This window comes from Aspergillus eucalypticola, assembly GCF_003184535.1.
Source record: "Aspergillus eucalypticola CBS 122712 chromosome Unknown BO83scaffold_30, whole genome shotgun sequence".
NCBI lineage: Eukaryota > Fungi > Ascomycota > Eurotiomycetes > Eurotiales > Aspergillaceae > Aspergillus > Aspergillus eucalypticola.
Window position 1 is genome coordinate 450,819 of NW_020290304.1, and position 23,690 is coordinate 474,508.

General features: G+C 50.2%; 6 protein-coding genes across 6 annotated transcripts; 2 read left to right on the forward strand and 4 right to left on the reverse strand.

The window, feature by feature from the left end:
• Positions 1-1,558: 1,558 nt before the first annotated feature.
• ace2 (putative C2H2 transcription factor (Swi5)) lies at positions 1,559-3,925 on the forward strand (the record flags this gene model as incomplete). Its single annotated transcript, XM_025527884.1, has 2 exons — positions 1,559-2,213; positions 2,271-3,925. The coding sequence occupies 2 exons, from the start codon at positions 1,559-1,561 to the stop codon at positions 3,923-3,925; spliced, it is 2,310 nt and encodes a 769-aa protein (XP_025384102.1).
• A 1,069-nt stretch (positions 3,926-4,994) lies between these two features.
• Positions 4,995-6,927, reverse strand: BO83DRAFT_381934 (T2 family ribonuclease). Its single transcript, XM_025532108.1, has 6 exons — positions 6,504-6,927; positions 6,115-6,409; positions 5,866-6,058; positions 5,573-5,815; positions 5,401-5,498; positions 4,995-5,318 (listed from the first exon to the last, which is right to left on the reverse strand). Exons 1-6 carry the CDS (start codon positions 6,827-6,829, stop codon positions 5,178-5,180), a joined length of 1,296 nt encoding a protein of 431 aa, XP_025384103.1. The 5' UTR covers positions 6,830-6,927; the 3' UTR covers positions 4,995-5,177.
• Positions 6,928-6,975: 48 nt separating this feature from the next.
• Positions 6,976-8,713, reverse strand: BO83DRAFT_381935 (RMD1 family protein). The gene is made up of 2 exons (XM_025532109.1): positions 8,249-8,713; positions 6,976-8,190 (listed from the first exon to the last, which is right to left on the reverse strand). Exons 1-2 carry the CDS (start codon positions 8,585-8,587, stop codon positions 7,222-7,224), a joined length of 1,308 nt encoding a protein of 435 aa, XP_025384104.1. The 5' UTR covers positions 8,588-8,713; the 3' UTR covers positions 6,976-7,221.
• A 163-nt stretch (positions 8,714-8,876) lies between these two features.
• Positions 8,877-13,448, forward strand: BO83DRAFT_440759 (CLH domain-containing protein). Its single transcript, XM_025536285.1, has 5 exons — positions 8,877-9,295; positions 9,349-9,375; positions 9,427-12,727; positions 12,789-13,243; positions 13,294-13,448. The coding sequence occupies exons 1-4, from the start codon at positions 8,972-8,974 to the stop codon at positions 13,082-13,084; spliced, it is 3,948 nt and encodes a 1,315-aa protein (XP_025384105.1). The 5' UTR covers positions 8,877-8,971; the 3' UTR covers positions 13,085-13,243; positions 13,294-13,448.
• A 108-nt stretch (positions 13,449-13,556) lies between these two features.
• On the reverse strand, positions 13,557-14,644 carry BO83DRAFT_411325 (uncharacterized protein; the record flags this gene model as incomplete). Its single annotated transcript, XM_025534297.1, has 4 exons — positions 13,557-14,294; positions 14,346-14,411; positions 14,476-14,532; positions 14,581-14,644. The coding sequence occupies 4 exons, from the start codon at positions 14,642-14,644 to the stop codon at positions 13,726-13,728; spliced, it is 756 nt and encodes a 251-aa protein (XP_025384106.1). The 3' UTR covers positions 13,557-13,725.
• A 4,565-nt stretch (positions 14,645-19,209) lies between these two features.
• Positions 19,210-22,190, reverse strand: BO83DRAFT_455194 (grainyhead-like protein; the record flags this gene model as incomplete). Its single annotated transcript, XM_025537013.1, has 5 exons — positions 19,210-19,891; positions 19,943-21,237; positions 21,298-21,819; positions 21,956-22,090; positions 22,177-22,190. The coding sequence occupies 5 exons, from the start codon at positions 22,188-22,190 to the stop codon at positions 19,569-19,571; spliced, it is 2,289 nt and encodes a 762-aa protein (XP_025384107.1). The 3' UTR covers positions 19,210-19,568.
• Between the last annotated feature and the right edge of the window lie 1,500 nt (positions 22,191-23,690).

Sequence of the window (23,690 nt, forward strand, 5' to 3'; positions counted from 1 at the left end):
CGTTGTGCACACGAGATCCTTTTCTGGGATAAGTGACAGAAATGACGATGAGATGTCGCAGACGATATTGTTTCTCTTTTTCTTTGTCACATAGTAAAATGTATAGGGGCCTCAACTCACCTCGACAAGACTTGTCTTCCTAAACCTTCGACGATCGTGGTAGGAAAATATCCTCGGTGGTGGTGGGCTTCGTTAAAATCGGTTGTGCGGTCACGTGGTAACCAGATTACCGAGTCAGGCGTAGTGCGGGTGGACACTCGGATAATCAGCCCTCCGGGTCCTCGGTCATGTGATTGTCTGGCGGCAGAGGTCACGGGATGTTGATGTTGCTGACTGATGACATTGACAACGGTTTCTTGGATACGTCAGTTTTGGTGCCTGCATCGCCAGGCAGAGACACGGCACGGAAAAGCCAGGCAGAAAGTACGACTAGAACTAAAACCAACTAGACTTGGTGCAAATCCAGCCTCTCAGAGCATCGACGTCAACTTCGTCATCGTCATCATTTGCCCGCCCATCCCTCCGGCTCAGTTGCTAATTATTGATTGAATAACATGCGGACAGGAGTCAATTATTAAATGGGCTATTGCAGAGGAAGGGTGAAATAATGTTTCAAACCCTCACAGGCCACAGGTCGCCTCCTCCCGTCCTTTATAAGAGGCAAAATGTGGGATTAGATCGATAATGGAGATAGGGTGGTTGTCTGGACCGCTGGTAGAAGCCAGGCGAGAAGCAACCTCCTTGCAGGTTGCAACTAAACCTGCCGGATCGTAAGCTTTAATTGTGTTCGGACCACTGGTTGCTGCGGCGGGCTGCTAATGCTCCGTGCTGGAACCAGGGCGCGATCCACTGCGCTGGCCAAATCGCCGGGCTCCATGCCAAGGGGCGCTGGTTTCCCTGACGCCTCAGCCGACCCTGTTGCTAGGCCAACCACGCCATTGTTGATCTGAACCGTGGGCGATAGATCGGGATAGCTTCATCATCTCCATCCACCTTTCCCTGGTTCCCACCTCTAAATACCTTAAAAGACTTCCTTGGTTCTTACCTTTCCATCTTCCCAACCTTTATTGAAGCAGGAGTGTTCAGCCCGTTTCTACCAATTTGCGTTGCAGGGAAAGCTTTTTTATAAGGGCTTCGATTGCATCTTCAGTTTGCGACTTGTCCAGCGCATTTTAGATAGCTGTCGCAAGAAATCTTCCTTTGCATAGATCTAGTGCAGAGGCTGCGTTAATTCCTTAACTGCTGCGCTTGCTTTCCTTCTTTCTTCTGCGTCTTCTTTAACCTTTTTTTCTTCCTAGCGTGAGTGTTCTAATTGAGGAGATCACCGACTGACACCACTGCAGGGCGGTTCATTACCATCTTGTCGGCCCAGCCGCGTGGCTAGTATTGCGTGAGGTTGGTAACTCTCGGCGCTGGATGTGAATTCTTGCACAGTAACATGGTGCAGAAAGCTTACGCATTTAAATCCTCCAGATCCGACCAAACACCAAGGTCTGTCAATCCGTCGGTCAAGCACCTTGCGATACGCGCTCGAAGAAAGAGACCCTTTTCGCCCATCATGCTGTCCACGGCGCACAGCAACCTCCATGAGCGACATCGACAACACAGGCGGCAGATCTCGACGCCGTCCGCTCTTGATGCCGTGAAAGCCCCCAGTCTTCCGGCGCAAGCGATGCATCGCTATCATGCCCATCGTCGGGGACAGAGTTTTGACAACAGAGCTTTGCGTGTCCAGAGATCGCAATCCATACAAGATGGTACAACTCATACTACTAACACAACAGTACCGCAGCCGCATCATCCGAATATGCTTGGGGACAGCCAACACCAACGATACCTGTGTGTAGCGCAGCCGTCGTTTCCCCAGCAATCAGCTCCCATGCCCGTCATTACCGACTGCTTCACCGCGGAAGAGGTGCAAAACCTTCAAAGTCACAATGGCCAGGATAGTCAACCAAGTATGGCCTACCTGAATGCGCCCTTCGGGAAGGACGTTCCGCATATGAACTTGCACTTCGACCTGATGCAGCAACAACAGATGCACAGCGCTAAGGTTCCGTGCGGATCTGGAACGGAAGGTCAATTTTTCGAGACGGGACTTTGGGACTTTTACCAGCCAACTTTTCCCGGTCAAGCTGATGTAAGGAAGTTATCGGTGCAGTCGGAAGCTACTCCGTCTCAGCACCCGCATACGCCTAAGCACGGCAATACACGTACGTTTATGACTCCTCGGGTCTCTGCTAAGCGCAAGATACTAATGCATTGTGCAGAGTATGCGCCGATTACACCAGCGACAACACCATTCAAGCAAACCGTGGGCCTAGCTCAGTACGGTGGGGACATCCAGTCAGGATCCACCAAAGACCAGGGTAGCGCGATGCCCGGATCAGCCCAGTCGTCGTACATGCAGCGAGCAAAGTCTCTCCAAGGCGTGGCTGGAACTACTTTCACGCAGCAGAAGTTTGATGTGTCCTCTCCCCCGAACACAGCATCATTTGAAGTGGATAACTTTGATACTTTTAACTATGAGCAGGGTTCTAGCTTTGAGGTTCCTAAGTCGGAAAGTCTTTCACAAAGCCAGTATGCCTCGTCGTCGTCAGCATCGTCATCCTTCATGTCATCTCCCGAGCTTGCGGCTATGCCTTGCCCCGAAGACGGTGCAAAGACACCAAAAATACCTATTTATCCTGCCACTCCCAACCGTCCGCACCACAGGAAGACGCCCAGTGCAACACCTAGCTCAGCGGCCAAGCCGAAGCTTTCTCCACGCGTCGCATCCATTGATAACTTGAATCTCGACGCTCGCGTGCAAGCCTCCATCAAAGAAACGGGTGTCACCATTGACGAGATTGCGTCGTACATTCACGGGCCTGACCCGGAGGACGGAAAATGGGTGTGCCTGCACCCGGGCTGCGAGCGCCGCTTTGGAAGAAAGGAGAATATCAAGTCACATGTGCAGACCCACCTGGGCGACCGCCAGTACAAGTGCGATCATTGCAACAAGTGCTTTGTTCGGGGTCACGACCTCAAGCGTCATGCTAAAATTCATACCGGCGACAAACCCTATGAGTGTCTTTGTGGTAATGTGTTTGCGAGACACGACGCCTTGACTCGACACCGGCAGCGTGGTATGTGTATTGGCGGCTACAAGGGCATTGTGCGCAAGACAACGAAACGGGGTCGTCCGAAGAAGCACCGACCAGAGATGGATGAGAGGCAAGACAAAGCATCGAGAACGCGCCAGAGGATCGCAGAGAAGTCATCTTTTGACTCTTCCACATCCGAGTCCTCACGCAACACGCCTCCTTCCGAAGTCTTCGAGAATATGAGTCTCCACGGCTCTAGCCCAGCGGAAGAGATGCCGGTGTTCAACAACCCCAACTACTCGTTGCCACCAGAGGTTTTCACGTTCACGCCTCCTGCATCTCCGGGATACAGCGTGGGAATCAAGCCGTCGCCTTCTCGGGACGAGAGATCAATTACCCCCAGCTCAGAAGACGAAATGCTTCCTTCCTCCCCATCAAAGCAGCCTCTCGAAAGTCTCGTCACGGACTCCAGCTTGCCCTACATGTCTGACCCGGAGACATGCCCGTACACAGATGCTTCCGGTGCTGCCAGCCACTCTCTATCGTCGCCCCATGCTGCTCCCACCCTGTCCGAATCATCCAATGGATCTGATCTCGACATCTTTATCAGCCAAGATTCGACCTCTAGTTTCGGAAAGCCCGAGTTTGGAGACCTGGCTGACTCTGACATGGCGCCATTCCCTGACTATGTGAACACGACGTCCTTTGAAGGTGGTCTAGAACTGTTCCCCAACAAGCCCTTCTCCTCGGGCCCCGTCATGGCCGACGACTTCTTCTTCCAATTCCAAGTGGACGAACAAGCCTCGGATGTCATGACCAAAGAATTCTTCATGGATTAAAGAGAAACGACCATAACGGAACAAAAACCTACGATAACGACCGACAAGAAATATGACACGGAAAACGAAAAAACATCAAATGATCGGCGAACTTTGACGATGCAACGACTCAGGCTTACCAGCCAAATGTGCAAGACTTTTAACGATTTAGGACCGCAAATGATTTGGAACCCATGCATATAAGACGCGAAATGATTTTTATGCCTTTTCTTCCCTTTTTACACTACGACACGAGAACCATGTACAATTTCCCTCCCTCACTTCACTTCTACGACCAAACTCATTTCAACGACCAATTTTATCCACTGCAAACTGATGATCTGTGACAACAACAAGAACAACGTTTCCCAAAAGAAATATTGTTTTCGGGCATATGAACTTTCTGCTTTTTCTCCTTGGCGCTTACTGCATTTGACTTTTTTGCTTCTTTCTCGCTCAATGACACCATGTACGACCACCAACCAACAACCATTCTGAACCCCCGGGATTTATCTGCAATATCTTGGGAGTTTCTTGTTTGCAAGATAAAATGACTTTTCTATGTTTTCTGGCCAGTCAAATTATGGAGTTTTTACAGGTCGTCCGTTCTTTTCTTTATTGTATCTGACTCTTTACGTGTTGATTGATCTTGATGAATGTTTGTAACGTCTTTTCTTTGTCTCCTTGATGAACCCTTTTATGATCTTATGCTATGTTATTGAATCTGATTTTGTTGCTTTTTATTTATTTCCTTGTGTCATTTGGATTTGCCTTTAACTGCTGATGGATTGTGATATGTGAAGGAAACGGACGAACGGGTTGATCTGTAAAAACTTCTACTTACTTCCTCTTTTATGCTACTATTGCATCTTCGTTCTACTGGCTGGCATTGCAAAACAAAAGTCATTTTTTGATACTCTCCTTTGGTTTGGTTGCTGACGAACTTACTTAATCGCCTACTTACTCCTGCTATCATCAATTTTGTCTTGGTGGTTTTCGCATGGCGCTTTCCCTCCTCGCCTGTACTTTAGCTTTATGATAGAACTGACTGACTCCTACGAATGTCAATGATGCTTGAATGGATTGCTCTGTTTTTTTGGATAGTTCTATAGGTTTGTTTCATTCAGAACATAGGTAGTACTAGTTAACAGTGTGTATGGTTTGTATAGTATGCCGGAAATGCAAAAATATATGGAAACATGTATGATTCTATGTGCGTTTAGCTGTTGTATATGGCAACAAGACCAAGAAGAGAAAGTTAAAGAAAGTGGGATCATGCTTCTCTCCATGTGATGGAGAGTTCGAGAGGGTGGTCGTCTTGCGTCGCGAAGACTTTGCTCTTCGTTGGTCCTTTGGGTGCCTTGTCTGCGAAGAAGGTCGTGTTGTCGTTGTAGGCGAGCATGCCGTCTTCGACCTGGAAGGGGTTAGACAAAGTCTACATCAGGTGTTTTGGTGGGGTGCACGTGTATTTGGAAGGGATGGGCCGGGATGCTTACAGTAAATTGAGTCGGGGACCTGATGAACCCGCCGCAGGTGAAGACATCATGCGAGAACCCGCAGTCCCCCTTGCTGGATTTCAGGGTGACAGTGTCATCTGTGGATTCAAGAAGAGCCGTTAATTAGTGACTGCCCACCTGATGGGGGGGAAACATCGCGGAGAATACATACCAGACGCCTTATTGGCCGTGAAAGTCGCACAGGTTCCCGAGGTGAACCATGCGCCGTGGCTGATGATGCAGCCTCGCTTCTGGCCGTTCGTTGAGATCATCAGGTTCCCTTTTCCTGAAAAGGGAGAGCTCGGTGCTGTCGGCTCAGCAGGTCCGCGGGATGTCTTGGTGGGCTCGTGACCGTTTCGGGGAGTCTTGGGAATGTAGTGGATGCCGCTGCGGGGGCAGTTGGATGTTTGGCCATCTGTTGTAGTTGTTAGTTTCGGTCACTTATGAGGTGGTTGGTTTGCTGACCTGGGTCAGATGGGACGAATTTGCCCGTCTGCAGTGGCCCGGCAATGTTGAAGTAGTACCAGACTTCGTTGATAGCCTGGTGTCGGCATCGGACTGTCACCTCGGCACCATGGGCCTTGGAGAGAGCATTGACAATCTCATCGCGAGTGTAGGTTTGGGTGTAGGAGGGGGTAATGCCGGCTTTGGCGAGGGTCTGAACCAGATAAATGTTTAGTTCCCTTTCTCTTCAACTAGTGCAGGGAGACAGACCTCGTAGGTGGGCAGGGTTTGAAAGACTTCGACTGTTCGGTCGAAGTAGTCCACGACCTCTTGCTGTGGGTAGTAGTCGGTGTAGCAGTGAGTCTCTAGCGTGCTGACACAAGTGCCGTGCTTGTTCCACTCATGTTCCCAAAGATTCGCATCATCGCCCCTGAAGTCTTTCCAGAAGTCGCTCATGTAGTCCAGTAGATCTCCACGGCCAGAGTCGACTAGAATCAGCGAAATGTTGCTGTAACGTCTCCCGGAGTCGCAGTACTGATCGAAGCCGCCGTTGCAATGGTCGGGCCTATAAAGTGGGGAACGCATGTCAGTACCGGGTGGCAATAACATAGATTACATGACTGGTATGGGTTGGTGAAGACAGATCAGAGTTAACTTACCAAAGCCCATGGATAGTCCAGGAATCTGCTGGCCCAATGGCCGGATCAGCATCCCAGAACTGCGTCTGGAGCATCTGTCCGCCGGGGTAGTTGAAGCAGCAGGTATCCTGGTCATGGTACTGAGCCTTGCAGCTCACTTCGGAGGAAGGACATTGCCGGAAAGTGGCTTCAGACGAACTATAGTCTGAAACCGACAGCGACGAGACACCTAGAGTTCCCGTTATAGCTTTCAAGATCTGTTGAGGTCCTGGGACACTCTGAAGCAGTCGGTCCCTCATGGAGATGGCGGTGGACCCGACCGCACTAGTGCTACCGGTATCAAGCATGGGGTTCTGAGGGTTGTTGTTGATGCTCAGCACGGAAAAAGAGCAGACAATACAAAGTAGAGACAAATATGCAACTCTCAACGAAGCATCAATTGACAGAGTAGTGGAAGACAAAGGGGGAAGAAAGGAAAGAGGCGAATGATTGAGTCCCAACAGCAGCAGCACGTGCATCCATCCCATGACTTGGCCCCCCGTACCTGAGTCAGCGGCATGTGATGTGACTGGTCCGATAAGCACCTTATCGTCGATCTCCCCGGATTGACTTGGAGCTTCTCTTATCGTGACTCAATGATGCATGCATATCAGCAAAGAACAACGCCTAGGGTATCATATTCAGAGAACTCCATGAGATGAGTATGTACATGAGTAGGGATGGTGGTTACAGTCGAGAATTAGCGTCCAGTAATATGCTCCTTCTTCGCCTCTTGTTCGTGGACGCGCTCCTTCCACAGCCGAAGGACCTCAAATCCTACCTCGACAGCAATGAGTAAGATGATAATCCACTCGAGGCGGAGTCCATGCGTTTCGCTCAGCCTTTCACGAAGCACGCTTGCAATTTCCTGTGCATAGTCCATCTTCTCGTTCAAGAGCTTGATACGGATGCCAACATCGAGCGCTCGTCCTACCTGTTCATAGTACCCTTCTAATCCCAGCTCATGCCGACTGTCCCAGAAAATATCTGGCAGGGAGTCTGTGAGCTCCGAGTACAAGTTCAGCTGCGCACGTACACTGAGCAGTTGACCCGTTTTGCGAAGTATGAAGTCCCGAGTGAAGGGGAGACGTGAGCCCTTGGATAGGAGCGTTGGAATAGGTCGAGTAGACTCAAAGTAATTGGCCAGGAGAGATTCCAATACAGCCAGTTTTGTACTGCGAGCCAGCCCTGACGAGAATGCCACCTTTGTAAGGACCGTATCTACAGACTGCCGAGCGGGTAAGTGGGAACTAGGCCCGTCATTACCCGGCTTAGTCCCCAGGATGATGGTGTCGCCCTTGATGCTGCTATTCTCTCGTTGAGAATCTTCAACATATTCAAGGTCCTCTGTTTCCAAGTCATCAAGGTGGGCCCCCTCAGCTGCAGGTAACAATGTCCTGGTTGCCAAAAAGGAAGTAAATCCTTCAGGTAGTGCCCATGCGACCACGGTTCCCGAGGGAAAGACAAACACATCTCCCACTTCGCTCGGTGACAGATCTAAGGTGTTCGGATTGCTCTGGCGGCGGATTGAGTCTAGAGGAACCTCAATGTGGACAACTTGTGGATACAGACCCGTCTCGTAGGGGTCCGGCTCGTAGCCTCGCTCCTGTAGGATGTCTCTGACTTTGCGTATATTGAATTGTTCAGCTACGGCATATGCTGTTACGGTCTTCTCATTGATAGATTAGCAATTATTCAAGGACGGTCGTGGCTGTTGACATTGGCACCTTGGGCTGATAGAGCCCCTGCTCCCTGAGCTGGGCTTTGGATAACATTCCATCCTTCGACCGTTGTGCCTCCACTGCAACTCTCCGGAGTGACGTCGATGCGGCCGGCGACCTATTGCTTCTTCTCCTTTGTTTCTGGGATTCTAGAACCGCCTCGTCGGTCGTGTCGCCATTTTTCATTTGCTTCTGATAGAGATATGCATTGGATGAAAAGAAGTCTTTTCGCCGGGGATAGCTCAATGGAGGGGTAGCGTGAAGATATTGGCTTCGGGGCTGCCTGAGAAACTTGACAGCCGAAGGCCGTGACGAAAGAGTGCAGAGACGTGGTCTTGCGAACATGGTCTCACATGGGCTGTATCGAAAACCAAGGGGAAAGAAACTCAGCCAAGCGCCAATTTCAGCCGTAGAATATTACCAAGAGAAAGCGATGCCATAACGAGGCACGTTCAGATCCGGAGAAATCATCTGCTGAAGCGTTCTTTATTCGATGAGTCTTGCAGTAGAAAAGAAAGCCGGGATGGGGCATGGATGAGTCAGCAGGGCCCTAGCTGGATGCGGTGACGACCTTCAATGAAGCTCGCCCGACCGCCGGCAGTAAGTAACTGTTGGTTATCTACCCCAGCTCCGTCTAGCTGTGCTTCTGCTCGGCTGATGGGTGCCATGAAGCTGCCCATTGTCTGCACCAATATCCCACACCTTTGATACTAGCTTCCTATTCCCGTCATGGATGCGCCTGGCGCGACGCAGGCAAACGAGAGTGTCCCTCAGGACCGCCGGGACTCCGATCCCAATAACGTGGGCGACAATACATACCCGGACAGCGGGCGGTCCGACCGGGTCAATGACGAGGAAGACAGCCACAATGGGACCCAGAGTGAAGGCGATGATATCGACAAAGAACACGACGAGGACGGAACAGAGGAGGAGAGTGATGACGAAGAGGACGAGGAGCCCCGGCTCAAGTATGCATACTTGACCAAACACCTGGGGGCGGTGTATCGCAATGGAGATGCAACAAGCTCCTTTCTCGCGGCTGGGGACAAGATGGTATGGTATCCAGGCATTTCCTAGAAGGTGCATGATGCTGAGATAGTGTCTAGGTAATTGGAACACATAATGGAAACATTGTAAGTAGCGCTGTTACCGCTTCGAATGATTGGAGAACTGACGCCGACCAGCATGTACTATCCGTTCCTCAAATGCGCTCTCTTCGCGTCTACCATGCGCACTCCGCCAGTATTACCTCGATCTCAATATCTCCGTTCCCTCCTCCGTTGCCCAGTCTCAGGCAAGAGTACTTCAGCAGAGTCCCCGAAGACCAGGAATATTCGGCGCGGCCGTCGTCCGGCACAGCTAGCCTCCGCGGCCGGCATCGACCAGCTCACCAGCAAAGCCTACCTGCCACGCCATCCAATTCGATATACATTGCCACATCTTCCATGGACGGAAATGTCTGTGTCGCATCATTAGTTGACTCCAAAGACGTTCTCTTGCGGAATTTTGGCCGGCCCGTGCAGGCTGTCGCGCTCTCACCAGAGTACAAAAGTGACAGGGCGTTTCTGTCCGGAGGACGTGCAGGCGACCTGATACTTACAGTGGGCGGAAGAGTTGGTGCTAGCACGAATTCCACAACAATGGGAGGTGCTGCGGCTACGGCTTCGAGTTGGCTCGGATCTTTGGGGCTGGGAGCCAACACCGGCAAGGACACTATCCTTCACAGTGGGGAGGGCGCCATCAGTACGATTAAGTGGTCTCTGTCTGGGAAGTATGTCGTCTGGGTCAACGAAGAGGGCATCAAAATTATGCGATCGAACTTGTACCTCGATTCTTCCGATTCGGAGCTTGCCTGGAAGCGGATCAGCCACATTGACCGGCCCAACCTCCCAGGCTGGGAGGAAATGGCGGGAGTCTGGAAGGCTCGTGCTGAGTGGGTGGACGAGAAATCATTGAACACCGACACCGGTTCAAACACTCAAGGAGGATCGTCTACAGCCCAGTCGACTGTTGTCAGGGAGAAGGTGGAGAAGTTGGTAGTTGGCTGGGGAGGCACGGTTTGGGTCATTGACGTATACCCGGATAGACCCAGCAAGAACAACAGGGACCTGAAGATTGGATCTGTTGAGGTTTCTACAATCTTGCGGACCGACTGCGTTATATCTGGCATCTCGCTATATACTCCTAGTCTACTGGCTGTCCTTGCGTACATTGAGGCGGAAGAAGACGTCTCGGAAGAGCGGACTAAGCTAGGAGGTCGCCGTCCGGGAACGCGCCGCCGGCCAACGGGCTTGGAGCCTGAACTGCGGATTATCGATATCGAAACAAAGGAGGAGCTTAGTGCCGATACCCTTTCAACTAGTCGCTACGAGACCCTCACTTCTTCCGACTATCACATGTGCGTTCTGCCTCCTTGGAAATCCAGCGCTCCTGCTTCGCAACGTGGCGCCCTAGAAGCTTTGGGGAACGGTCTCTGGGATGCAACGCTTTACCCGGCACGCCTATTCAACTCCGCCGCTAGTATTCGGAGTACAACGAGCAGTGACAAGGGATCCAGTCGGGCGCCAAGCACTTTTGCCTCTCGAAGGTTTTCTTATGAGGAACCCCTTTCCAAAGAGATCCAGGACATTGCAGGGAGCGTAGGCCCCAAAATCTTCGTCCACAGTCCGTATGACTGTGTTGCTGCCCTGAAAAGAGATCTGTCTGATCGCTTAGCCTGGCTAGACGCGCACGAGAGATATGAAGAAGCATGGATGCTTCTCCAGGAGCATCCTGAGGCGGCGGGGTCGGCGACTGACGTGAACGAGCAAATTCCCGAGACGCCGTCTAGATCGCAGAGCAGCAGCGTTGGTGAATCCTTCATTGACGATAGGTCTTCCATCACAACCACTGGCCGGAACATTGCTTCTACTCCTGCTGTCGAGCAGGAAAAGCGCCGCATTGGCGAGTTGTGGATCGAGCAACTTGTTGATGAGAACAAATGGGCGGAGGCCGCTGAAGTTTGCGTGAAAGCAATTGATACCGCGAGCAGGTGGGAGCATTGGGCTTGGACGTTCATTAAGCACGATAAGCTGGACGAGATCTCGTCTGTCATGCCTGTCAACTTGCGGCCCAGTCTTCCCGCAAACATCTACGAGACCATCTTGGGGCACTATGTCGAGCACAACAGGTCAAGGTTCAGCGATCTTCTGGACTCCTGGCCTTTTGACCTATTTGACGCCAATAATGTCGCAACAGGAATTGAGGAGCAACTGAGATATGACTCGGTAATCCCGGACACAGAGGACTGGCGAGTCCTGACAAGGTGTCTTGCCAAATTGTACCTCGCAGGAGGCCACTACGGCAAAGCACTGCACTGCTATATTCGCCTCCAAGACGCCGACACAGCGATGGCCCTGATCAAGGACCACCGACTGCTAGACACCCTCACCGACGATATCCCCGCATTCATTCTCATACGCGTGTCCAAGGAACAGCTGAAATCAGCACTTGTCGAGGAACTCGAAGAGCTCACCGCAGAGCCCATCCGGCTTCTAGTCAGCGAAGCATACACAGGCATAGTCCGGCCCGAGATCGTGGTCGATCAACTCCAAGCCGCAAACAAACTCCTATACCTTTACTTCTACATGCGGGCTCTCTGGCGCGGCGAATCACTGCCTCACGGCGCCGCAAAACCTCGCCGCGGCCACTTCGCCCACATCCGAGACGCGGCCAGCAAGCTCGCTGCCGACGAAGGCAAAGCACTAGTCGACAACTTCGCCGATCTAGCCGTAGAACTCTTTGCAGACTACAACCGGCCCCTGCTGATGGAATTCCTCCAGACCAGCACCTCCTACTCCTTCGACATGGCCGTCAGCATCTGCGAAGGGCGCCACTTCACACCGGAGCTAATTTATCTCCTCTCGAAAACGGGACAAACTAAACGCGCCCTCAACCTGATCCTTTCCGACCTCAAGGATGTCTCGCAAGCCATCCAATTCGCCAAGTCCCAAAACGAGCCCGACCTCTGGGAAGACCTCCTCGATTACTCGATGGACAAGCCGCGTTTCATTCACGGCCTCCTTGTCGAAGCTGGAACCTCCATCGACCCGATCAAACTCGTACGCAGGATCCCAAGCGGCCTAGAAATCGAAGGCCTCCGAGAAGGTCTCACACGGATGATCCGTGAACACGACCTCCAAGCCAGCATAAGCCAAGGAGCCGCCAAAGTGCTCCAAAGCGAAGTAGCAGTAGGCATGGACACTCTCCGACGCGGCCAACGCCGCGGCATCAAATTCAACATCGTCGAAGAGGAAAGATCCATCCCTGGCACTCCCACCACTGCCACTGCCACCGAAGTAACCGAAAAGGACACCACCACCACCAATAACAAAGCACTCAAAAGCGACGCCGACACAGAAAAGACCTCTTTCACCGCAACATCCTCAACCACCGGGTCCCAAGCAGGTAGATGCGCAGGCTGTCATCGCCCGTTCCGCGCCAACGGTAAGAACCCCCCTCACCTTTATAATACTTCCAGAAAACAGCACTCATTCATGATCCACAGAAAAAGAAATCCTCGTCGGCTTCGCCTGCGGGCACATTTTCCACCTCTCGCACATCCACGCAACATCGGAGAATCCCTCAGCCACAAGCACACCATATACTCGCTCTGCGGTGCAGACTCCTCGACCGTTCTCGCCTGCGCCCGGACAGACGCTGGATGAAGTGTCGATGAGTGCATCGCGCACGGTCGGACCGAAGGTGACGACGGCGCGGTTGTTGAGGGATAGGATTGGGGATGGATGTAGGATTTGTGCTTTGGCGAAGGAGTTGGAGGCGATTGGAGATTCCGAGTCGTAGGTTTATTCTGCTGTCTGTGAGTGTGAGAGGGTGGCTTTTGGATGGGTGCTCTGAGGAGGGGAGTACTGTAGCTTTGCTTGGGGTGGGAATGTAGATTTGTCGGCTGCTCGGTGTGGCGACTTCAAGAAGAGGGGATCGGCTTTAATTTTTTAATTGATGGTGAGAATGCTTTGCATTACTGGAAGGTATGAGTGCTGATGGGATTGCAGGTATTCATTTGAAGGGAGCAGTTGAATGATGGCCCTGTCATTCTACCAGTGTGGGGCTGTAACCACGGACAGTTTCACTACATGTCACATAGTTCGCCTGGATGGGTGTATGTTTAGTCTTTAGGAGATACCCATGGTAGCAATAATCTACTGCGCAATTGAGACAAGTATTAAGGCCCGTAAGGCTTTGAATTAGATCAAGCGGTATCTTGCCGCGATATTAGTTACAACACTCCTTTGAGAAATTCAAATGGCAACCCCTTGTGAGGCGCATCTCGAGACAACGTTGAAGCAATTAAAATGATAGTGAAAGAAAAACAGAGAAAGAAAGAAGCACCCTCCAGAAGATTGAGGTCAACACCACCAGATCTTCGTTCACAGCTCAGCTGGGAACGAGTTTCAAAGAACTGCTGGTAAGCGAAAGAAACATCTTCAGATACGCACGAGACTGAAAGCCAAGGCAACTGCCAACGCAAAGGCGGACGACGCCATGCCCTCATAGTCATTGGCCTCGTTGGTGGTGGGGAACGAGGAGTGCGCATGAGTGCGGGTGCCAGTCGATGCAGTGGTATCAGTGCTGACTGTGTGATTTCCATGCTGCTCTCCAGAACTGACTGAAGAAATGATAGAAACAATCTCATCACTGGGAGCACTAGGAGTTCCGGACGAGGTAGGATGGGGCACAGTGGTTTCAGGCACAGTCTGAATTCCAGTCATGACGGATGAATGTCCAGTGGCCAGAGACTTGGTAACTGACACAAAAGTGGTATCAGATTTGACGTGAGATTGGCCGGTAGGGACCTCGATTGGGTTTCCAGCAGACACTTCGGCAGTAAGTCCCGAAGAAACCTCAGTGACAACACTAGTCATGGTTGGAACAACACCAGACACGACAACAGTCGGAATCGGGGTAAGCGCGGTGACGACTGTAGGGAGGGATAGGGTTCCGATGGTGGGAGCCACTGGAGTCTCCGTCTCGCAGATAGTCACGGTCAAGATGTCTAGAGCTAATCAGTACTCAAGTTTCTTATCAGGAGGTCTTCCAGGCTTACCATCGTTACGAGTTTTGCCAACTCCCTCGGGCTTGTTGGACTTTGGGACGATGACCGCGTGGTGAGCTATATCATCGTGCAACCCTGGTCAGTATGTTGGACTCTCAGCTACCATTTGAGTAGTACTTACGAGCGAAGGCAGCCTCGGTCATCTCGTAGTAGACACGCACAAGATCGTCGACGATATCTAGGAGCGTTAGCAGAATGAAGAAGACAGATTGAGTGTAGTACCTACTAGCACTGCAGCCAATACTGGCGAGAAGCCAGATGGCGATAATGACTAAGTAGTTCACGTTCATTTTGAACAAAATGCTTTGAAGCAAGGATCTTCAAGTTGTAAAGAACAGGAAATAAATGAACAGTTGATGATGGTTAGGATTCTTGATGATGGAACCTTGATAGAAAGACTGGGGAACGACGGAAGGAGGACGGGTGGAAGACTGGGGAGAGGGTTGGGAGAGAAGAAAGGAGGAGAAGAAGTAGTAGTAGTAAAAGAAGAAGAAAAGGACTTGAGGAGAAGAAATAAAAAGAATTCAAACGTGTCGTGTGTGTTGACAGGGTTGTGTCGCCGGTGCGAATGGTGTCGTTTTGGAAAGTGCGACGACGACATTACCAATACGGCAAGAGCAGTGTAGGCACCGACGACCAGCAGTTGAATTTGGAAAACGGTGCTATACGGGAGGAATAGAGGTGCGTATGGTGGTAGTTTCTGCACAACGATTCACATAGGGCTCGATCACGCTGATAAGATGGTGGCGTTTATGGAGTCTGATATCCACGTGTTTTCACTGTTATGCACTATGCTAAGGGCTTCGGAGTTGAACTTCCGAGTGTTTGTTCAGTTATAATTATAGAAGCTAGTCCTTCTAGAGTATCTCCATGGAAGAACTTAAGTTGTCAAAATAAGATCCATGCAAAGCCGGCACTCTATGGATGCACACGGGGTAAGCCATCGGCAGCCGGAGACGAACTACGCCAGGTCCCACCCTCAAATTCCTCCATCCACACGAGAAGCAATGAGCCCACCATTACTGACCCCTATTAAGGTGTCTCCCGATACACAGGGGCCAATGATTGTCGTCCTAAACCCTCTTGACCACCAGCTAGTTCAGCCAAGCTTGATCCCGAGGAGCTCTAACATGAGGTTATCCCCGAATAAGCCACACCGCAAGCCATCAGACACCGATGTCTCAGATCAACCAATCAGTCTCTGCCATCGAGAAACAGAAAACTGGAGCATGGGGGATCTCAGTGGCAAAATTTGCTCTTGATCTCGAGCCGTTCCCCCCTCCGAGCTTCCTTTAGGCATGTTTAAAGGCAACCTTAAAGCAAATCGATCCTGCGGTGACCCTCATACTAACGGCTACTAGATGGCAATCCCTGTACCGTGCAGAGATATGTTCGTATTGAGATCCGGAAACTTTTATACCAGTGGAGGATCTTTTACCTACTCCGGCAAGGAATCCGACATGGATGATACCCGATCTCAACGGTCAGTTGACCATGCAATCTTAGTACCAGATTATATTCTGACATACACGTGCCAACAATACCCGCTATATATAAATTGACAGTCCACACTGCAGCCTTCAGAATCATCAAAGTTCGTGTTCGCGCACCATGTGATGTTGATTATAGGGCCCGCTATCCGCAGCGTCGCCGGAAATTTACCTCTGCGGGTGTTGTTTCCCGTATGGAATACTGCGGTATGGTTGGTATGGAATGGACAAGCGTAATTCAGTAACGGTTTCTGGTGTCAAAACTAGCGAAAAATACAGCGACAGACAGAGACCCCACATCGGCACGACCCGCGTGGAGGCGCCAACCAGCAAAAGCGACTGATGGCCAGCCGCTCCTTTCCAAGGAACTCTTTTGAGCTATGACGACATTGCAAGGTACCAGTCCGATTCCCGATCCGATGCGTTGAGAGCCATGATGTCATCTGCTTGTTCCCTTCCCCGATTGCCATTGTGACTCGCCCTGGGCTGGGCTCGGTTGTGGGAGTCGGCCCGAGTCTGGACCTGTCATCCGCATTTAGTCACGAACTACTGCGTGAGGATGCATCTTCTTTTGGCCTTGACTTACAATCACTACAAAGAAAGGGAGATGCTAACAACCGTGTCATGTAGGGAGGGAGCACTACACTTTTCCACCTCTTTCGATCTAATTCCAACAAATCAGTATGGCGCCATCTGTGTTCAAATCCCGTTGCAGAACACATATCCCGAACCTACCCCATAAACACAACCAAATTAGAAACTGCGGAGGCAAATAAGTAAAAAATGGTCAGAATATAAGGAAAAGCTCAAACACCGAGTCGGCCAAACGGAGAGCCTCTCTTACTTTTTCCCCTTCCCTTTTTCCCCACTTCCCACGAGATCGGCAGGCCCCCAAATGCAACTGAAACGATTGGTCGATGATCTCAGGACAAGGTTTCTGCAAAGGGAGAAATGGGTCAGCCAGAACCACCAATCTATCTCCCACAGACGTCATTGCCCAACGGCGGCTAGATAAGCCTAAAACCATATCACAGTTACTTTGTACAAAGTTGATGAGTTGTTACCGAGTCCCCCGATAGCACTTGCACTAAACAGAATATAAAAATTTAATTTTTATTATCGTTGAGACATACTGCGAGTCTAGAACCATGGCTACAGACCCCCTGACTTGAGACCACGTTGTACAATCCGTTCGGTGATCACTTACTACTTACTGTCTTATCTACTCGATACCGTTTTATTTTTGCGCTCTGTTTTCATTGGTGGCTTCCGTTCAGGTACCCTTGCAGAAGGTAGTAGTACCAACATGAAAGAAAGCATAATACCATCACCACTATACATCTAACTACTTCTTCATCTATGTCAAAACGCCATACTAAGTAGTAGTAAAGCCGCGCCTAAACCCATTCCCTCATCCATCATATTAAAAGAATATAATATAATAATACCGCCAACTATACATCCCATAAATCTAAATAGTATGTATGCACCTCGACGGAGCCAGCCACCAAAACCCCCACCCGCAGCGCCATGGCGCCAGCCCAGTCTTATACTACATATACACGACAGCCACAAGCCAGCTAGTCAAGTAGTTAGTGAGATAGTTAGTTATCTATCTACGCAGCAAACAATTTCATGTACTCCGATCAATACATACATACATACATACAAACATACATACACCTTTACAACTCATACGGAATTACCTCCATCGATACATACATATAATACCAACACATCCAGCAAACCATCTACTATAACTACCTCGAACTCGATCGTCGTAAGCCTACTACTACCTACTCCAAATCTGCACCCAAACAATGGCGTAGATGGATCTATGGATCTATGGATACAATAAAACTGGAGTATGTACGGAGTAAATGAATGAACGGAGTAGTTCCTAAAAACCAACCATATACCCGATCGGGAACTCATCTCCGCATACGGCAATGGCCTACGTAGCAAGGGGGGGAGAGTGGGAGGTGGAGGAGGGCCGCGAAAGGTAAGCATGTGCGACAGATGACTGATCCCTCTCAACGAAACAAAGAACTGACCCCCCCGTTACCCTGCCCGAAAAGGGTAAAAGGCACGATTCGGAAGAAAAAAAAAACAAAGCAGAAGAAGAAAGGGACGGGTATATGCTCGGCAGATACACACACATAACCCCAATGAACATACCATGGGATGATGGGAATGAGGAGGAGATTTTAGTGGAACATAGAGAAGATAATGACGATGTTAGCTACAAGTAGCTAGTAGTAGCAGGGACCATAGTTACCATCCAATTTACTGAGAAAAAAGAAGAAGAAAAATGAGCCATTCCCCACTTGAAAAGGAAAAGAAAGGAAAAAAATCAAAATTAAATCAAATCAAAACGAACGATAAAGATTATTCCGTAACCATTCGAGAGGCAGTGGGGGGCGGATCTGACATCCGCCAGTAATATTACGTGCTGTGTTTTTCCGCGGTTGTGCGCCGAGCGTTGCCGAAGGAGGAAAAGGGCCCTACCAGTGACTTTTTAGCGCGGCCTGTCGGCTACCTTACTACTTTGTAGACTGGTGGCCCACAGTAGGTCCCATGGGTCACCTTCCTTATTGTTCATTTTGTTCTCTGATCCCATATCCACAGTAAGAGTAGTCTATCTACGTAACTGTCTAGCCCAGCGTCGGCTATGATGTAATTGTTGGCTGGGATCCATTTTCCTCGCCAATGATATTACATTTGGGGTCTGTGCTTTGCTCTCTCTCGTCCTCGGAGATTCAGTGTTGGTGACATGGTTGCATGTGGTGATCTTCAGTTCCTGTGTACTATACTATTCCAGAAGGTGGGTGGCGAGTCTCGGACTATATCCGGATATCTTACGGAAATACGATGGAAATCTGTTCCAGATATTATAACCTCTCTATTGCACGGGTCTGTCGTATATCCAACCTAGTGCTTTTGATGTAACATGAATAGCAGCTTCAAACCCGTTCATCTTCATGGGTCTGAAGTATAGGCAGGTCTGCACGCGGAACCCATCACAGCGCACACGAAACAAGTCAAGACATCATTCTGTGCTGCGTAGACGCTGAAGCTTGGATCATAACAGGAGGAGCCAGTACATAGCCCATCCGATAACGGAAACACTCTGACCATCCAAGAGGGGAGAAATAGTGATACCATCTCGGTATGCCGGTGTGAAAAGGAAATAAAGAAACGCAACAGCAGCAGTGAAGTAATTCCGACAAGAATGGACAGGGTATCTATCGTGTTCCTCGTACCTCAACCAGATCCTCGAAATTACAAACCAGATAATATCATCAAGAGAAATCGAGCCATTGCCGGGGCCGTGTATCCCCAAACCCAGACGACATTGCCGACAAGGAAAAGTTTAGGATATCGTCAATGATATAACACACAAAGATAAAGACAACAAACAAAGCACGTATATGGCGACAGGGTATCATTGCTCGGGAACTCGTGTATTATTCCCTATCCAACGAACGCCCCGTAGATTGATGCAAGCAATCCCAAACTCCGAATATGAGGCATGCGCTTGAGTAATGTATGCGAACAAGCGTACCTCATGCCACGCACCAGGCGCCGAAAAGACTGAAATGACTGAAATCCGTACCGAAAGAAAGAAGCCCCCTGTTGAGGGATGAGACAAAAAGGTTAGACGAAGTGAAGTTTACGAGTGACGAAGGACGAAAAGAGCGTCGTGATTTGCCGAGCGGCATAATTAGTAGCTCAATTTGACTTCAACGGCAGGACTGATGTTTCCCGATCCCGTAGCTGCTGCGGTCTCGAATGATGACGCCTCGGAAATCTCGACAACCATGTCTTGGCCGTCTGGGAGCTCGCGAACGACATCATCATCTACCATTATTTTTAGGCCATTTTGCTTGACGTGGAGGACTCGTACAATGCGCTGAGGGTCGATGCGCTGCTTCATGGAGATCTTCTCCATTAGATCGCGAACCGTCCGTTCAGTCAAATAAACCGCCCGGTAATAGTCATCTGAACGCTGATCGTTGCGTGGGAATCGTACGTAGAAGCACGCGACTAGGAATGGGTCAGTTCGCGTATCTTTTAAGGGTTACAAGCTTGACTTACTTGGCTTTACTGGACGCTCCGCGGGGGGTCGGTAAGTTGGGTCAATGTCTACCGCCTCTATGAATCCCATGGGCGCGCTACCGTCAGTCGAGGCCACTTTCGGTACCTTGACGGGATGCTTTAGTGTGACTTTGTCGCCCAGGACTTCAGAGCACGGGCGTGAGTTCTCTCGAGACGTGCTCAGGGATCCATGGTACGCCGAGTCATAGAACATGTTCGACTGGAGGTTGGTCGGGTGGCATGGCGAGTTTATTGAGATGTTACTGCTGGTGGGCGAAACGGCATGCAGGGATGCGCCATCAATACTGAAGCGGGATCCACGGCTGTTCTCCCGTTTGAGGAATTCCCGCGACTCGGGGAGCATGACAGGGAACAAGTCCGGGTCGTCTTGCTCCTCGCCCCGCAATCCCAGAATGCTTACCGGTCGCGTTGACGTGAACATGTCTTGCATCAACGCGAGCTTTGCGTGGAGATCGTCCTCCAAAGACATCTTGCCAGGGCCGTCCTGCGAGCCCATAGACCATGTCCGTTTGTGCTTGGTAATCTTGGCCGGGCGCGGATCGGCACCCTTAAGAGCAATGGAGCCATTGCTACGCTTGCGCTTCCCGTAGTTACCGGCGCCCATCTCGGCTTGAGCAATCTGTTGTCGAAGTTTCTCGATGGTCTTCTTGACATGAGCGACGTCGTTGGACAGCTTCCGCTCAGCACCATGGTCGCGGAAAAGCTTGACCTTGCAGTAGCACACCTCCGATTCTTTGCCCGAAGTTGAGCTCGAATCATCAGGAGAGACCATCTCTGTCTTTGCACACAATCTGACCGGAATACCCTTCACACCCTTAGAATGGCTAAAGTCCGTCGACAAAAAGTTGAATCGAACCGGAATCGAGCACTCTGAAACTCCAGTTGACGGGTTGAGTGTCCAGGTGACGCAGAAACCATCGAACGACGAGCTCTCGAGCTGGATTTGCCGGTTCTTTGTGTCTTCAATGCCGCCTTGTATGGGATCGACATATTCCACTGCTTGGAGCTTTCCGCCTCGTTGATGCGCTTCATTGGAACCCCGACCTTCCTTCCATAACTGCCAACAAGCAGCCGGCTTTGCCCTCTGCTCATCTTCTTGGAAAGACACACGGATGAAGGTACGATATTTGATCGGTTGCGTGGTCATGGGCGGCGGAGTAGAATCAATCACGGAAACTGAGTATGCCTGGCCTTTATTGAGATATGTGACTGGGATCTCGGCTTGATGGTTGATCATGGCTGTGGGGGCGCGCAAAGTGACGTGATAGCGAAACCTGTAGCGTCCAGCACGGTTAGCGATCGACCAAACATGTTGAAAAGGGTGGAGCGCTCACGTTTCACCTGGGTTGTGCATACTCGCTTGATCGTCCTGAATTGTTGACGTAACGTAGTGAGAAGACGCATTACCCTGCATATCCACATCATTTAGAGAGAGTTCTTCGACAGATTCGTCCATGGCATCGTAACCTGCATCACTCTGAACGAAAGCACCGGGCGCAAATGCTGGCTGCTGAGCAAACGGTTGGGGGTTGTGGAAGTGTGGCGGGATGTACTGCTGGTCAAAGTGATCGAGGCCCAAAGCTGCAGTGCCGGGGTTGATGGTCGCCGCGGAGATCTGCTGCGGAAGAGAGAGCGGAGTAATCATGCTCAAACCCATGCCAGGGGTATGCAAATCTCCTGCTTGGCTGTGGTATACTGCACCCAGACCACCTGAGTTGGGAGTATAGTAGCCATGTGGCTGTAGTGGGTTTACATAAGAGACAGCATTCGGATCGACAAAAGGCGCTGCAAAACGCATATCTTCCGTGGCGCGGGGTGTAGGATCATTGAGCTTCATATCGTTGTTCATACTCAATCTGGCGCAGAAATATCATGTTAGCTTTCGCCCAAATATTTCTTCGAGCTCCAAAATAACCAACACAAGGATGAGAGAGAAAAGAATAAATTAAGGCAGATACTGAAAGATAAAAAAAAAAAAAAAGGCGTATTTACCTAGCTGGAGTGATAGGTCCAATGGGCATCTGACCGAAGCGCGTGGCATTGCGGTGAGTGACTGGGGGAACAACGTCTGAGAAGGTTTTTTGGAATCTCTGGATGAGCTCGTCGTCTGGCTTTTGCGAATTCTTTCTGCAAGGGTGGTAGTCCGGTTAGCTTGAGAATGGCGGGCGACTCGTCGGCAAAACGCAGCATCGGTTTTCAGTATAGCGACGTACCTGTTGCGGAACATCATCGACACGGTCGGAGGTAGTAAATTGCTTACTCCGTTGTGGTATTCAACGGCGCTTGATGATTTATGGAGAGACGTGGAATCCAGGAGAAAACAAGAAGGCGTTGGAGGGTGAAGGTGGCATTCGGATCGCCAAGCGCTATTCGATCCGGGCCTCGAAGTTATTCGGAGAGGGGAGGGAAGGGCGGTGGTTGTATGTATGTATGCGTTTCCCGATCCGTTATTTTAAAAGTGTGAAAAAGAAGCATGTAATTCTGAAATGCGGTGGAGACGGCTCAAGTGTCACATCCCAATCACGGTCTATCGGGGGGGGATGGTAGCGATCGCAGGGATTGCGACCACAAAGTGGGCGGCTTCAAGATGATATCGAGGATCGCGAGGAGCGGAGACAAAGAGAGGAGGGGGTGGGAATAATTTGGGGAAGAGGTCCGAGTGGTATTCGAAGACGGGAACGGGTTTTGGCAGTTATTGGGTTTATAGCGGATGCGCCCCTTACTCAGAGATCATATGAGAGGCGGCGGTGGGAGAATGAGGACGACTGCAAAGGGAGAGAGGAAGAGAGGAGGAGAAAGAGGAGAGAGAGAGAAGAAGAAGAGGAGAGGAGAGGAAGCGACAGGCGAGAAAGAAGATACGTATGCCGTATAAAAATGTACAGGAATAGCGGGGAGGCGATAAAAGGGTAAAAAAAGAAAAAGAAAGAGGAAGAGGAAGGGGAAGTAGTACTTGAGGGCCCAAAGGAGGGGAGGAGAGAGAGTGGAAAGAGGAAGGTGATGATGAATGTTGGGGGAGTCTGCTGGAACTAGACGGTAAGACAAGCCCCCAATAATAGTTCGGATGTAGGGTGGATATGGACGCTGAGAGGATGAAGCCGAGTACCTCTCAACTAAGAGGGAGCAAAGCAATCCGAAAAGATTTAGCAAGAGATTTCTTTTTTCTTTTCTTTTCTGGGATCGGAGGATTTGTGGAAAGAATGTGATAGTTATTAATAAAAGAAGAGAAAAAGGGACCACATGGGAGGCGTGGTGACGTGCAATATTAACGGTTGGTTGAGTGATAAAAAAGCGCAAATGAGGTAGGTATGAAGGAAACCTTCCAGAAACTCTTCTGTCCCTTTCGGTGCTTTCTCTTCCTTTCTCTGTCGGTTCCTGCTATTCTTTTCCTCTATTTAGTCCACTTTTCTTTTCTTTTTTCCTTTTTTTTTTTTTTTTTTTTTTTTTTCTATTTTCTATTTTTTTTCGTAAATATACTTTTTGGAAAAAGTAGATTAATCTCTGGGTCAGTCTCCGAGATGATTTTCTGGGTCGGACTCAACCAGAAGAGACCCAGGATCAGTGGGGAGGGTGTGAGGGGTGGTGTGGATCCGGTAAATAGTAATATCCCGTCGTATTACGACTGTATATTACCACCCCCATATACAGCTGTACTTTACGGTTTCTGTATTATACCAACAGCAATAACTACACCAGAACTACTTACTAGTTGTTTAAGCACTACTGGAGA

Excerpts from the sequence above, each read along its gene's own strand:
- BO83DRAFT_440759 (XM_025536285.1), top strand. The coding sequence starts at position 8,972 with ATGGATGCGCCTGGCGCGACGCAGGCAAACGAGAGTGTCCCTCAGGAC. Across the intron at positions 9,296-9,348 it reads TCGCGGCTGGGGACAAGATG|GTAATTGGAACACATAATGG; the intron begins GTATGGTATCCA and ends GATAGTGTCTAG. Across the intron at positions 12,728-12,788 it reads TCGCCCGTTCCGCGCCAACG|AAAAAGAAATCCTCGTCGGC; the intron begins GTAAGAACCCCC and ends CATGATCCACAG.
- BO83DRAFT_381934 (XM_025532108.1), bottom strand. The coding sequence starts at position 6,829 with ATGCTTGATACCGGTAGCACTAGTGCGGTCGGGTCCACCGCCATCTCC. Across the intron at positions 5,816-5,865 it reads ATTCGTCCCATCTGACCCAG|ATGGCCAAACATCCAACTGC; the intron begins GTCAGCAAACCA and ends CAACTACAACAG. Across the intron at positions 5,319-5,400 it reads GGTCCCCGACTCAATTTACT|GTCGAAGACGGCATGCTCGC; the intron begins GTAAGCATCCCG and ends AACCCCTTCCAG.
- BO83DRAFT_381935 (XM_025532109.1), bottom strand. The coding sequence starts at position 8,587 with ATGTTCGCAAGACCACGTCTCTGCACTCTTTCGTCACGGCCTTCGGCT. Across the intron at positions 8,191-8,248 it reads AGGGGCTCTATCAGCCCAAG|ACCGTAACAGCATATGCCGT; the intron begins GTGCCAATGTCA and ends ATCAATGAGAAG.